The sequence below is a fragment of the Myripristis murdjan genome, chromosome 6 (genome assembly GCF_902150065.1).
Source record: "Myripristis murdjan chromosome 6, fMyrMur1.1, whole genome shotgun sequence".
NCBI classification, from domain to species: Eukaryota; Metazoa; Chordata; class Actinopteri; order Holocentriformes; family Holocentridae; genus Myripristis; species Myripristis murdjan.
The window spans coordinates 20,561,255-20,576,877 of NC_043985.1; the positions used below are offsets into that span (position 1 = coordinate 20,561,255).

At 40.2% G+C, this 15,623-nt stretch overlaps 1 protein-coding gene across 2 annotated transcripts; it reads left to right on the forward strand.

Moving 5' to 3' along the window:
* The first annotated feature begins 5,344 nt into the window (after window positions 1–5,344).
* On the forward strand, window positions 5,345–12,277 carry nr2f2 (nuclear receptor subfamily 2, group F, member 2). Of its 2 annotated transcripts, none has more exons than XM_030053941.1 (3): window positions 5,345–6,533; window positions 7,493–8,038; window positions 10,234–12,277. In XM_030053941.1, exons 1-3 carry the CDS (start codon window positions 6,083–6,085, stop codon window positions 10,506–10,508), a joined length of 1,272 nt encoding a protein of 423 aa, XP_029909801.1. In that variant the 5' UTR covers window positions 5,345–6,082; the 3' UTR covers window positions 10,509–12,277. The 2 variants fall into 2 exon arrangements, with proteins under 2 accessions (XP_029909801.1, XP_029909802.1); XM_030053942.1 differs by having other exon boundaries at window positions 7,511–8,038.
* Window positions 12,278–15,623: the final 3,346 nt, after the last annotated feature.

A 15,623-nucleotide genomic window follows, 5' to 3' on the forward strand; every position in this document is an offset into this window, starting at 1 on the left:
ACATGTACATGTGCATGCATACATATGAGCAAGTGGCTGACACACACACACACACACTTACACACACACACACACACGCACACGTATGCATGCATACACACACACCACATCAGACATAATATCATCAAGCCAAGGAGCTGCATTTTTGAGTAATTATAGATCAGATACAAGCAAAATAATACTGGAACAGTTTTGAGGAAAATGTCCATACTTTTTTTTCGGCCAGTTAATGCAGCAGCCGCACACTGCCCCTGATTAAGAATAAACTTTTCAAACACAAAGAGGGAGAATAAATCCAATCAAAAGCGTCTTTTATGTTATCTACACTGTGCAATATGCTTAGATAGGCAAGTATGGCATTTTCCAAATGTATTAATTCTTTTTAAAATTACTATTTATTCTGAAACAATGTATCTTGCAACCATACAATTAGCAAATCTTTATGTTACTCCCATCAATATTGCAACTTTCAAAAGAATATGTTTCCTTGAATATATTTTAAAATAAATATTTTGTTCATGATACACTATTTCTCCACCTTGCTGTGCGAGTCTCAAGTAACTTCTGGAGTCCTGCATTTTGTTTTGTGAGCAAATATTTATTTTCTGGATGGACCTAAATTTGCAGCCTAAGGTCTGACTAATTGCTCCAGCTTTTTCATCTTTGCACATTAGCAACATCTCAGCAGCAGAATGAAGCATTGCTACACACAGGCAAACGATTAAACTTTTTCACATTTTAAAGTTCTAGAACTTTGATTAATACTGCACGCGGGAAAAAAGCGCCTGCCATGCCATGATAATAGGGCACATCCAGCCATCAGTCAACTAATCTTCACCAGGCAGGAAAATAACAACTTGTAGGTGTTACAGAAAGTTTTGAACTGCTACAAATATTAACCCTATGCCGTGAATATATTTTATAGGATGCATCACAAATTGCTGATCCTGTTTCCCTCACACAAACAAATCATCTCTTTGGGCTACTCTGGAAATGAACGCTCCCATGCATCTCTGATCTCATATTTAACGTTCATCTGAACTCCAACTGGGCTTCAACGGAGCAGATTAACAAACCTGACCAACTTCTCTCCTCGTGGTGTTTTTTAAGAGGGACAGTTTAGTTTCTGTCCTGATTCCAGAGTCATCTAATTCAATCTGACTCTTCAAGTTGATTAGCCTGGTTAACCTTTGCTCCTAGTCGGGTCTGGAGGGGTTAATCAGGCCGGGAACTACGAGACCTCCGGGTCAGTATCCCTCTCTCTCCGACCTGAAGGACTTGGTGAAGGCACAGATAAGATTAAAGTGAACTTTTATCCGACTTTTGACTTTTCTCACCAGTGTATGGCGGTCAACCTGCCGTCAATTTCAACAACTGGGGGGCAACCCCTTTTCTCCAAATTTCCACCCGAAGGCATATTTAAAAAGCCAGATTTAAATGTGAAACAAGAAAGAAAAAGGGGGGAGGGGGGCACAAAAATTCGGGTTAACCCCGCTGTGTGGTTTATTTTGAAACCTGATATAATCTCTTGACTTTGCCCTATTTGTCCCATACGGCGCATAGTGGCGTAGACGCACGAAATGAGGAAGATTTATCAATTGCACTACACGTGTTGGCTTAACCTGTTACACGAGTGAAAGCTTTTTTCTTTGCACGACCGTAAATCTCAACTATTATCCGTGCTACTCACTATCTATCGATCAATTTAACTGCACTTATCCCAATCAGCACATCTCCAGTGCAGTGTCCCAGAGCGTGTGCTTTGTTTTACTAACAATAATAAAGTGATTTAGTCCTTTCTCTCTGCCGGAGCATGGGAAATCGTTAAAGATCCAGCTATTTGTGTGTGATCAGTAAATATTTAGTGCAGGCGACATCCTCTGTCTCGTCTTAATCGATACCGGTCCCGTTGGGCAGCGCTATTGTTGTGTGCAGGCTTGCTGAGCATGGTGCTTTTATCCTTACCTTGAGGGAGGAAGAACTAGACTAATCACTTATAGGAGAGGGGAAACTTTTAAACCCTTGGAAGAAGAGGGGGGGAAAGTAGCAAAAGAGTTTTCTGGCAAATCAGTTATGTGCGAATATTAAAATGCCCCGGCTACGAGTAGAAAAGGGGCTCACAATTTTAACCCAATGTAGGCTCACACGGGGTTAATTAAGGCTATATCCTCATTTCAAAGGCCTTCCCTCTCCCTCGCTCTTTATTTTTATTATGTATACATAACTATATTTGCAAGTAGTGCAAATACAATAAAGATAAGATATTTTATAGGGTATATGTGTTTTTAAACACTATTTTGATTTGTTTATGGTAATTATTTTAACAGGAGTAAATAACAGGAATAACTAAAATGTAATAATAATAATAATAATAATAATAACAATAACAATAAGAAGAATAACAACAAAACAACAACAGTAATAGTAATAATAAATGGAAATTGCCACCATGGTATTTTGTGTGTTTAGATTAGTTAAATGTAATTAAATATTATTTTTACAATAAACTATTGCATTAAGCCATGCTAATTCTAATTAAACTGCTTTGCATTTTTAATCTAGTATCTTTACGTCTTTACTTTGAGCCTGTGTATAATTCCTAATATACAGGGAGCCATAATGCATGCTCACCATAGTTAAAGACAGGTGTCTATTCTGGCTTCACCCCCTCCCTCTCTCCTCAATAGCCCACACAAAGCAGCGGCGTAGAGCCGCATTTTGTCCATATTACTGTAGGAGAGAAAAGGCGCACGGGATATCTCTTGCTGTAAAGCTTACCTATCGTTTCCAAAGGCAGTCAAATGGTATTCTGCTCGGACGACACATCAACTTATATTTCCAATTTCTCGCTCAGCACATGACTTGATTCAGTTGTTTGTTTTGGCTCTCCAAAGTTTTTGCATTATCAGACACTGCATTTTCCAATAAACAGCTTTTTTGTGTTTCATTCCGCCTGTTGGAGAGGAAGCTTTGCCAGTTCAGTCTGAGCACTGTATCGAAAAAGAGAAGACTAATTATATTCTGAATAAGAGAGAAGATGCATCACGCTGCGGACGAATCAGCAACATATGCATTTGGTAGGTTTGTTAAGAATGCAACCTCCTGGGCTACGTCTTTAGCTGTGTCTCACTATCACTCTCAAATAACTTAATGAATGAGTATTTGCAAACTAGCTCAGCATATTGTGCTCGTCATAGAAATTAACTCTTGGATAATAATCGAAAATGACTGACAGAGACGCCCTTATTCCAAGCGCAGTGCTGAAATATCGTAGGGATACGCTTCTAGATGTCTGCAGTATTACCCATGCTTTTATTATAATAGATAACTTTAACTTGTCCGCTCAATTGGACAATATCTAATTTAGAAGTGGACGCATCCGTTCGCAAAATAAACCACTGCTGCTCTATTGATTTATCCTAATTAAAGCGTGCAAAATGTATACTTACCAATTGAAGCAAAGCTGAATCCTTGAAAAGTCAATACCTTGCGGAGTATTTTATTTACAGACTCTCCATTTTCAAGGGATCTGTAAATAAGACCGACAAAATAGTCATGCAGACAAAATATAATCGGCTAATTTGTTTTAGAATAAGAACATAATTGCTTCAAATACCACCGCTGGGACTTGTATGAAGTGACAAAATGTAAATCCAACTTTGGCAACACTCAAAGCTATGCCGTCCAAGTCATATAAAACAGAATTTAAACAAACAGTCATCAGTTTAAAATGGTGCTCGTTAGTTTGGTCGGTGCGAGAGACGAGAGACTGAAGCAGTTTCCGCGTCGGATGGCTCCTCTAAATTGAATCTTATTTGAAGCAAAGAATTCATACGCTAGGGGGCACCCATATACTGTAATACATCCTGGGACAATGCATGCTGCTGCTCTCTCCATAGCATAAAGCTCAGGCTATAGCTTGTTCTGCTGAGATCTGTAAAGTTTTACCTGGAGTTTGACAGCTCCTGGAGATGGTGAGAGCACCAGCCTGCCCTTTAAATGCACGCCTTGAAACTTATTAACCACTTATTCAACTCTGCAGTCACCTCACCACCTCTCACCTGTATTTACTAATATCAGACAAGTATTGCAGCCCTACATTTTGACAGGGACTCCAAAAATATGTAATATGACATAAATATGTGATATACCCTTACATACGCCTAATCATAGTGGTTACACAGCTTGATAAGGAGGAATGCTTCCTTTTCGGCTACCCTTAAGGCCAAGGCCATGGCCTCTGACCTCAATTGAAATGTTCAAATGTCTTCTTTAGATAAAGCTATTGGTATACTGGCGCTCTGACCAAACAGACTAAGCTCTGACTTTTGGGACTAAACTCAAATTTGCTCTTTCTGACCTACTGGGTAAGTTACATTTGTGCCCATGGGGCTTAAGAGGCACCCTGGTGATGTTAGTAGTCTAACACAGTATTTTATAACAGAGAGGGAACTGCGAGGCATGGATCCTGGTGAGATTAGAAACATTTTATTTCATGTTTATGTCAGAAATAGTGGCAAAAGGTAGAATCTGTAGTCTACTAGGACTAAAACATCAGCCTGGGCTTGTTCACCTGGTGTGTGAAGCTAGTCAGTGTGTGGGTATGAAAATACAGATACAGTTTTCATGTGGCTCTTTTATTTCCATATAGGCTAAAGAAGCTTGGTTGGCATATTCACCATACATGCATAGAGTCTCCATTTTTCATTTATTTATTTATTTATTTATTTCAATTTTATCATTTTCTTGGATAGCCTATTTTATCCAGAAGTTTATCCATACATACAAATAGACCTAAAGGAGCAGGATAAGGGCAGAATGGAGAGATAGTTTTATGTGTGAACACACATCATGTCAACAAGATGTAATTGTGGGCTATCCCATGGACAATCAATTTGACCATTAGATAGGCCAGATATTTCAGTTTGTCAAAGCTGCCTGCATAGTGGATATAATGTGACGTGATGTGAAGCCAAAAAAACTGAATCGAGATTTTTTTTTTTTTTTTTTTTTTTTTTTAAATCCAAGGCTTTACCAAGCGTGCATGTGAGTGTATAGTCTGGGATATTTGAGTGAATAGAATGATTCCCCTCTCCGAAAAATCGTCTCTTTTTAGGACCAAGCGGCCCTCTCGACCTCCATCCTGGCTCTGGCAAGGTACCAAGTAGCACAAGTGCCGACTAGCCAATGGGGTTCAGGGGGAGGTCCCTGAGCTCTGACCAGTCAAACACACTCTCCTTCCTTATATGGCAGCTGATCTCCATGGTAACGTGTGCTAAGTTGCAGCAGTCGTGTCAAAGTTCACTATATAGAGAGCTCAGTGAGCTGATCAGAGAGAAAGCATTCTGCCAGCCCGGCTCCTACCAATCGCAAATCACTTCCTAACCTCCGCCTTTTTAACATATTTGATCACTTTGATTCTCTATTCTTTTTTCCTATTATTTTTTCGTGCACGGAGGAGGTTTGTGGGTTGTGATCTTTATAATTTTTTTGTTTGTTTTAGTGCTTTCGCTTTTTTGGAGAGTTGTCTTCATATTCCAGGCTCTCAAAACATTGGCTTCAACTGCGCGCTTGCTGGCGCTACCTCACAAGAAGAAAAGGAACAAGACGCATTTTTTTTTACCCAGTTGGTGATTTTCTTCAAGACTTGTACTGGAACTTGATAGTAGCTGCTAGTGTGCTCACCAATTGTTTTTATGCTGCTGCACGCACCGTCTACCAACCTGCTACATCATTCACTGAACAGTCCACGCTACCTCGGTTGATTATTTTAATATTTACTCTACCTTTCCCATTGATGGGTGTACTGGATGGCTGACTGTAAGCGCCCCTGGACTTGGCCTTTAAGCGCAAGGCAGCGACTCAGCTCGCCATCGCATCAGTTTTGAAAACGTGCTTCGCAACGTCTCCAACAGCAATAAATCGACAGTTTTTCGGGAGATCCAGTGTGGATTCAACGTAGGGTAGATTTGACATTTTGTGTGTCCGGCTGTTAATCACAGTTTACCGCGTTTCCTTGAGACATTATTCACCGCGACACCAAAACGGCAGACAAAAAGTTTCTTTACGTTGACTGATAGATATGGCAATGGTAGTGTGGAGAGGCTCCCAGGACGATGTGGCTGACACCCAAGGCACCCTTTCCTCGCAAACCCAAGGAGGACTATCTCTTCCCACCCCTCAACCAGGCCAGTTGAATTTGACAGCCTCTCAGGTCGCCCCTCCGACCCCTCAGACTCCCGTCCAAGGACCCCCGAACAACACACAGTCTACGCCGACGAACCAGACGACGCAGCAGTCGGAGAAACAGCCACAGCACATTGAATGTGTGGTTTGTGGGGATAAATCCAGTGGCAAGCATTATGGCCAGTTTACTTGCGAGGGGTGCAAAAGCTTCTTCAAACGGAGCGTACGACGGAACCTCACTTACACATGCCGTGCCAACAGGAATTGTCCAATTGACCAACACCACCGCAATCAGTGTCAGTACTGCCGCCTCAAAAAATGCCTTAAAGTTGGCATGAGACGGGAAGGTATTGGGATTTTGTTTTCTTATTGATGTGTCTGTTTGTGCGTTACAGGCTATCCAACGTGAAAACATGTTATGTCGCCCCCATAGCCTGCACTCTCTCTCCCGACTATTCCCTCCAAGGCTGTGCGGCTGGAGCTCGCAATGGAGCCGCTTTACTGCTGTGGTCGAGACGGGGCTCACACCGGATCTTCCTTTTAGCGTTACATTATAGTATTCAGCCCAGGCGCATTAAAGCGCTGTTTTTCGCCTATAAGAACCGACCCCTGGCCACGCCACGGCAATCGCATAATATTTTTGATAAAGCAGGGACGTAGATATGCATCTGTATAGAATAGATGATAGTGTACTGCGCTATTATGGCGAGTGTCGAATTAAGAGATAGCGTGTTCGGGCTACATCTGCACATTTAGCCTGTCTGTCTCAGCCCGGCTCCAAAACTGGACATTTGTTTGAATTATGCATGCACAGCCTCTACATAACCTTCAGCATTTCTTTGAATATTAGTCGAAAATAGGCCTGCTTGCAGGGTAAAACGAGATGAATTGCTAAGTAGGTTAAGGGTTAAACATGCAAGGTCTGCCTTGCCCTCTTTGTGTTCCTTCACAGCCAGCTCATGTTGCTGTTATAACATCATTTTAAAGCTACACATATGCAAGGCGTGCGTAAAATGTTTTTAAAAACGCACCTTTGGTATTTCAGAGCACTGTTTGTTACATCAGGTCCCCATTCTCGTCATTACAACCTGTGTTCCTCTCTTCATGTGCTGTAATGCAATATTTGTGTTTTGATGCTGTACATAATGTAACCTGTATATGATATTTATTTTCTTAAAATGTAAGCATGTGATTAAGCGGGCAGCTGTCTGCACTTTTAAACTGAACAATAGCCTGTTTGTCAGCAGCATGCATGGTGAGGATAAATGTGTCTTGATTTGAAGAATTCAGGCATCAATATCTGTAGTTTCTCTTTTTACTGCAGCCGTGCAGAGGGGACGGATGCCACCCACACAGCCACACCACGGTCAGTTCGCCTTGACAAATGGAGACCCACTGCACTGCCATTCCTACTTATCCGGATATATCTCTCTTCTGTTGAGAGCGGAGCCCTACCCGACGTCCCGGTATGGCAGTCAATGCATGCAGCCCAACAACATAATGGGCATCGAGAACATTTGTGAACTAGCAGCCAGGATGCTCTTCAGTGCCGTGGAGTGGGCCAGGAATATTCCCTTCTTTCCAGACCTTCAGATCACCGACCAGGTGGCTCTGCTGAGGTTGACGTGGAGTGAGTTATTTGTGCTCAACGCCGCGCAGTGCTCCATGCCCCTACATGTGGCTCCTCTCCTGGCGGCGGCTGGCCTTCACGCCTCCCCCATGTCTGCGGACAGAGTGGTGGCCTTTATGGACCACATTAGGATCTTCCAAGAACAAGTGGAAAAGCTCAAAGCTTTGCACGTTGACTCTGCTGAATATAGCTGCTTAAAGGCAATTGTGCTCTTCACCTCAGGTAAGACAATAGACTGGCACACTCCAAGTTCAGCCTGTGTTAATTTAGGCTACCTAACATAGACGTTGGCATCACAACTAGGACCTTAATATATTTGCACTGGCAAGACTTTTCAGCCTGTCCTGGAACATCCTACCTAAATGTTCACCCACGCTTACTTCCTCAAGCCACAGCCAAGGGTTAGCAGATACGCCTTGGGCTAGTAAATTATGAAACAATTTGATTAATCTACTGACTGATCAGATGCATAAACAATGCTTAACTGGAAAATGTGTCATGGCCACACAATATATATATTTTTTGTAATTGAAATGAGGACAAAACAGGAGGAAAGTGCTGTCTGCCTCGAAGACTAGAAAATAAACTCGAGTTATTACAGGCCTGATAACTTCAGACATATTGCCTGAAGCATAGAAAAAAAAAAAGAAATGTAGCTGTTGGAATGGCACAGAGTATCCAATGCTTTCGCAGATTAATTGTTACACTTTGATATTTTTTTAGCCATTTATCAGTGTGTGTATACCCCACGTCTTGTTTGTAGGGAATGACAGATATAAATGATGTCAGGCTCCGAGGGGGAGGGGAATAGAAAAAGAAAGACAAGCCTAATGTCCCATTTGCACACAGTAAAAGCACAGCGCAGGTTTCAACGCTCCCTTGTCATTTAAGGGACAGGAATGTCCGAGAAACGTGAGCTATAACAACATGTATAACCCATGTATATGTTGCAAATATATCAGTGGGCGTCTTCCTCTGATACTGAGCAGTGACTTGGGGGTAGGTTCTAATTTTTATTTGCAAAAATCTTCTCTGTGCCTCCTCGCTGTGCAGGATTCAAGGCATTTCTGGACTTGCTCCAGAACTAGGTCATGACCCCAAACTTCCTAGCTATTTTGTTACATTAGCTACAGCATAAAGGGGAGAATAAAAAATGCGTGTGGAAGAGATTTATGAGGGTTCACTGTGAAGAGTATGCATTTCTTTAACATGATATCATACCTGTAAGCCATCAACTTCTGTATTTCATTTAGGTCTGTCAACCCACTATTGTTCTCGTGGTGTCTTGTTATTCTAAAAAATAATATTCCAGGTCAGTGCTTTTTATCATTAGGCCTTTATTGGGCCATGATGGCTTAATTTCCCCTTCTATACCTGAGTCCCCGAGGCTTTAACCTGAGCTATCTGTTGTAGCTGGAGTGACACGCCTTTGCTACTTTGGTGGTTTGGTTGTAATGTATAAACTTTATAAACTACACCAATGTGTTTACAAGCGTTTTTGGCACCTAATCAGCTGCCGCCCACATACAGCAGCACAGATAGTGATTATGCGTCTCTGATGGTATAGTATGACGGTAACTCCGTAGGCTATGGGCTCTTTTTCAAGCTAAATCTCAGCTCACTAAAGGTCAGTAGGTCTCTCCCTCCCTCCTCCTCTCCCTCCCTCCCCCCCTCTCTGTCTCGCTCTCTCTCTCCCTCTGACTGCAAGACAGGCCCGTCTGAAATACAGTCTTAAGCTCTGAATATGGTTAATTATTTAGTTCCCTTTGAAGAGGCTGCACCGAGAGAAATAAACGCGTTATAATAGCAGTTCCACGAGAAGCACCAAAGTGAGAAATGGCAGCCATACTGGCCTCAGCTTTCACGTGTTTCTCGCAAATAGCAAATTCAGATTTTTTTTTTTTTAATAAATTTGGAAAACAGTAGTTTGAATACCATATTTTTGTCTGTTGTGTGTGACTATTGGCTTAATTTAAGCGCATTATTATTATTATTATTATTATTATTATTATTGTTAGTTGTAGTATTAGTAGTAGTAGTATTACTACTATTATCAATATAATAATAATTATTATTATTATTATTATTATAGTCACCATAAGTCATCATTATTATTAGCCTTCACCTTTAATAAGAATGCAATCAAGCACATACACTGAAATTTCCACTAAGTTGTACATGAGCACGCCTCATGGCGAAAAAAAAAGACAGGAAAAAAAAATAAAAACAGCATTTACACATTTGGGACCATTTTCATAAATAATAGTCCTTTTAAACTATGAAAGCTAATCCATTTTCGCCAGTGTCCTATCAGTCCAGCAATTAAGAAGGAGGAAAAAAAAAAAAAAAAACTCTTAGTGAGACAGACACTTTAGACTACATTTTATTAATGTCTATTTGCTTTCCCCCCCTCTTAGATGCTTGTGGCCTCTCAGATGTGGCCCATGTGGAAAGTTTGCAGGAGAAGTCCCAGTGCGCCCTGGAGGAATATGTCCGGAGCCAGTATCCCAACCAGCCAACACGGTTTGGGAAGTTGTTACTCCGCTTGCCTTCCCTCCGCACAGTCTCTTCCTCGGTCATAGAACAATTATTTTTCGTCCGATTGGTAGGTAAAACCCCAATTGAAACTCTCATCAGGGATATGTTGCTTTCGGGGAGCAGTTTTAACTGGCCTTACATGTCAATTCAGTAAACCAAGAAGGAGACGAACAAACAAAAGGTGGGGATGGGGGGCTGCGAGACTACAATGGTTATAGCTGCTTTTGTAGAAGGAATAAAAAACCAACCGGCTGTTACACGGGGCTGGCTTTCATGAAGAAAGACATTGACGTAAATGACTGTGAATTCCCCCCTCTCCCAAAAATTGAGACATCCAGTGAACTTTCAAAATGGCAGATACAAGCTCCCAGTGTTCATGCAGAACAACCTGCTTCGATTCATTTTTTTTTAAAGAAAGAAGAAAATGAAAAAAAAAAAAAAATAAGGAAAAGGGATTTTGATGATCCTTATAAGGAAAATTTAAGTATTAAGTGCATTTAAAAACGATAATTTGGGTAAAAAGATTAAAAAAAAAAACTCATGGAGAAAGGAAAAACGTGAGTTTTCTTTTCTCAAATGACTTGTCCTGTGTCCATGTATAGCTGTGTTTTGTACTTTACTTTGTTCCTCCTTTCTGGTTCCAAACCGGCCTATGTGATTTCTGTAGTACAGGTGGTGTTATTTTCTAAGACAATGATTTATTTTGAAGCGGTGAAATAATGTAAAAATGTTCTAAAAAGAATTAAAACCACAGCAATAGGAAAATAGGCTTATAAACTAGGCTTAATGCTGCAAGCGCACTTATATTCTTAGGATGACCAATACCATCTGGGAAAAGGGTTTTTTTGGAGTTCATGTTCAACTTTATGACCCAGCGGAAACATTTGCTCTTTATTATTAATATGAAGTCACGGGATCCACTTGTTTTCCACTACTGTTTTAGACTAAAGCTACATCAGCTCTTTGAAATTAAGGATTTGTTAAGTCTGACGGTCGCAGACACGAACAGTTTACACGATTTAACTTATTTGGCGTAGTCTTCCTATGCACCAGCCAGCGCTGACAATTTGGCATCAGTTCCCCAATTGGATAGACCTTAAAAATCGACGATGGTAAAGAAAAGAAAAAAAAAAATCACATTCGTTACCAAGACCTACTGTTATGGTTTGCTTATTTGAGACAGGGTGCCCTACATGCTTTATAATATAGGCTACCTATCGGGGCGTCTGCAGTGGTTCATACTGCACTGAAAACAAAACTAGCCATAAAAGTAACCTGTTTAAAAGGGGGAAAAATTTGGAGAGGTCAAGGGTCATAAAAGTTTGAAGCCTAGCCAGAGTAGTGTTAATAGCAGTATTATTAAAGCGTCCCTGAAATGTCACCCTTTATTCACTTCAAGCATTAAGTGCCTGACAAGCATGATGTGATTTCTTATCAAAACGTTGTTAAAGTAGGCCTATAACATTTTGGGGAACACATTTAGATTTGAAACTTCAGTCGTATGCTCGTGTATTTCACTTGAAAACATTGATTAGAGGCAGTATTCTTGTAAATATAGGTCAATTCATTTCAACAAGTTTTTTCCTTTATACAAAGTATATGTGATTAAGAAAAATCTGTGGTTGCCATTTTTTTCTCGGTAATACAGCGTCTTCAAATTGAGTGGCAGACTTAGCTAGTAGCACTGAAAGTTGTTTTTAATGTATATACATATTACTACAAATGTTTTCTTTTTCATGTATATTTAGACTGTGAATGCATGGCCACAGGTCGCTAACCTATTTTACCTTTGATATATATAAATGTAAATGTTTTTTTTTTTTTTTTTCCTTTTTTTTGGTTTTGTTTATTATTATTATTATTTTTTGACTGTATAGATATAATCTGTGCATTCAGTACACTAGCCCTTGTATTTAAAAAAAAGAAAAAGAAAAAAACAGAAAAGAAACGACGTTCATTATTAGGCTAAAGACTTAAACAGGGTGAGCTGTTTTGGAAAGGAGTTGCTATTTTAACTTAGTGTTATGCTCCTTTGGTCTATGACAGGTGCCGTGGTGTGTGTGTGTGTGTGTGTGTGTGTGTGACTGCGTGCGTGCGTCTCAGTGCGCGTGCGTGCGTGTATACGTGTGCATGCGTGCGTACGTGTGTGTGTGTGTTTGCGTGTGTGTGTTTGTGTGTGTGTGTGTGTGTGTGTTTGGAAGCTAGCAATTTTGTCCTTGTTTTGAGGCTTTTCTTCAACACACACAAAACACCATGTTGTGGTTGAATTAAAAGGGATCACATTGTGTAGCTGATTGAACACTGATCTTTGGCTGTTCGTAGCCACATATGGACCAGAGAATGATACATGATTGTAATTATGAACAGTTTAAACTGACCCACGTTTTTATATAAATATATAAAATATATGACTGCAGGGTATTGATAACGTATAGATACTTTTTTTATGATTATTATTATTATTATCATTATTATTATTATTATTATTATTAATTGCAAGTGATATATGTGAGTGTGTGTGAAAGTTTATAGTTGAACACAATTCTTGTTTGTTTGTGTTAGCTTATTGTAAACAAGCATTCTGCTGTAAATTTGTTCTTGGTATTAAATTATAATTTATGAATTTGAAAACAAAAGCTTTTCATGTTTTATTACTTCCCAAACGGCTGTGCGTCAGTGTGTACATGTCTGTGTGTGTGTGTGTGTGTGTGTGTGTGTGTGTGTGTGTGTGTGTGTGCGTGTGTGTGTGTGTGTGTGTGTGTGTGTGTGTGTGTGTGTATTTTCGTGTGCGTGCGTGCGGTGTGTGGTCGGATGAGGGGGGAAGACTGGACTCAATTTGCTGTGACAGGATGTTGCCCTTTTGCCCTATGAAACTGATTAATGAATTACAAAATAATTAATCAATCACACAACAGGCTCACTGAAAGCCGTCACTTTTTTTCCTTTGCTCTATGGTGATTTTCTTTCTTTCTTTCTTTCTTTCTTTCTTTCTTTCTTTCTTAAAACAACGCTAATCTGTAATTTAGGTTACTTGATATATGAAAAAAAATAGATATTGGACTGAACGGTGATGTCTGGTGAAAATTCAAAATGTCTGTAAAAGGGGGATCAGGTGTGCTTTCTCCAGCTTTCAGCTTGCTCAAAAAACCTGTATCTTACATTTCAATCAATATGGCGTCTTGCAGCCCAACGGGGCCATTTCATAGTAGAAGACCCCCCCTCAAATGGGATAAGAAAATAGTTTGGATAAACCAAAATGAAACCAGTTTACCATCTTTTTATTGGCAGAATAAAGTTTCCCCACGTTCACAGGTTGACAAATAGTCAGTCCGTATAGCAGGGCACACATCATATTAAATAATATCAAACTGATGTAATTTATATGAAACTAAATCTGATGAGGGTAAAACGTTTAAAATTAATTTGAATGCTTGTTTTTTTTATTTCTGAAAATACAATTAATTTTTTTCTTTGTTTTGGTGATTGCTTACTTTATGATGGTCAGACTGGACGTCATGTACGCACTTTTTTTTTTTTTTTTTTTTTTTTAATTTCCATCACTGATTTCGACCAAAAGGTTCATTAAAACTGTGCTCGGATGCTGGGAGTGACCCCACATATTGCATTTTATTATTTATTTATTTATTCTTCATCTATAAGCTTATGAATATCTGAGAAGTGGGTGTGCTGCTACTGATGGGTTTGCATGTGAGTAATGTCATTCATTTACGCGCGCCTTATTGTGATATAACTTCATTAGAGCGACAAACCCGTTGGCCTACCAGTAATTATTATTAGTGGCATTAGCTTAGTTGCGGGTTGAGGCCTGGAAATAGCATTAGCCTGTTTGTATAGAGGCTTAATCAGGATGGCTCTGCAAGCCAACTTTTACCACGGTTTCTGCTGCTTGCTGGTGGTGGTTGCTGGTAACATTGGTGTGTGTGTGTGTGTGTGTGTGTGTGTGTGTGTGGTTATGTTGATGATGAAAATGCTGATCATGGTGGTGGTCTTTTATCCTCGACCTCTTGGTGAAATAGGCTTACGTTATTTAGCCATATACAGTTGTGCTTTCATCGCTGGCCTATCATCAAACCGTGTCTGAGGTAACCTAATGAGGCCAATGAGCCCAGTTGATAATTAAAGGTGGACTCGCCCTCCAGTCCATGACCAGTGAGCCAGTAACATTGCATTTGGCCACGCCATAGAGCCACTGCAGCTTTTTCTGTTTTCTCTTTGCATCCATCACCTAAGAAAACACCTTGAAACAGTTCATCATCGCAATCATCATTCAACTCAAACACGGTGACTTTCTCTACTCAGGAATCACCAGCAGAGCTGCAGAATAGGTTTTGATGAGTCGGATCACTACATTTACCAGGTTGATTTTAGCTGACAGAGCGTGCTGCATGCTGGACTCCATAATTTGTACTTCTGCTCATTTATTAGCATTGCACAAAACTAATGAGGTGTAACTCGCCTCAACGTCACTTTTATTTATGCCTCTGTGAAGTGAGAACTTTCTGACACAGGGGCCATAGGCCTACTGCAGAAATCCTGCAGGCCGTGGTGGTGGATGCTACGGACAAAAGGCGCCCAGTTTTAGTCGCTACTGTCGGTTGACGTTTCTTTGCATTGAAGCTAAAAACTTATTTGGGGCTCACGGGCGATTAGAGGGCCTGTTTGTTTAATGTGATGAGGCTGTAGTTTGCTCTCTCTCTCTTTCTCTCTTTCTCTGTCTCTCTCTTTCTTTCTTCCTCTATCGCGCGCGCGCGCACACACACACACACACACACACACACACACACACACACACACACACACACACACACACACACACATGCACGCTCCCACGATTAGCCAGCAACATGCACTTATTTGCACCTAGGCAGTATCACCATGACAAATTAGCTCATACAGCATGCTCTTTTCTGCACATACAGGCTCAGGTACCGCAGGCTCATTTACAGCGTGGACTACATAAAGTCCCCCTGTAAGTCAAATACAAGAGAAGTAAACTTTAGGACACCTGTTCATTATCTTGGCTCAGTGGCTTTAATCATAAAGAACCATTTGTTCATTATTATTATTATTATTATTATTGTTATTATTATTATTATTATTATTATTATTATGACCGTGGGATGCCACTGTTTTTCTTTCATTCTTCTACCATGAGCTATATTGGCCTATAGTATACCTTCTAATTATTTACATTAAGTGTGTGTATTATTTTTTTCTCTCAATTCCCTTTTTTTAGCATCTTTTGTCA

Bases quoted from the DNA above. Each gene is read 5' to 3' on its own strand.
- nr2f2 (XM_030053941.1), top strand. From the start codon at position 6,083: ATGGCAATGGTAGTGTGGAGAGGCTCCCAGGACGATGTGGCTGACACC. The intron at 6,534-7,492 runs GTATTGGGATTT...CAATATCTGTAG, and splicing joins AGTTGGCATGAGACGGGAAG to TTTCTCTTTTTACTGCAGCC. The intron at 8,039-10,233 runs GTAAGACAATAG...CCCCCCTCTTAG, and splicing joins AATTGTGCTCTTCACCTCAG to ATGCTTGTGGCCTCTCAGAT.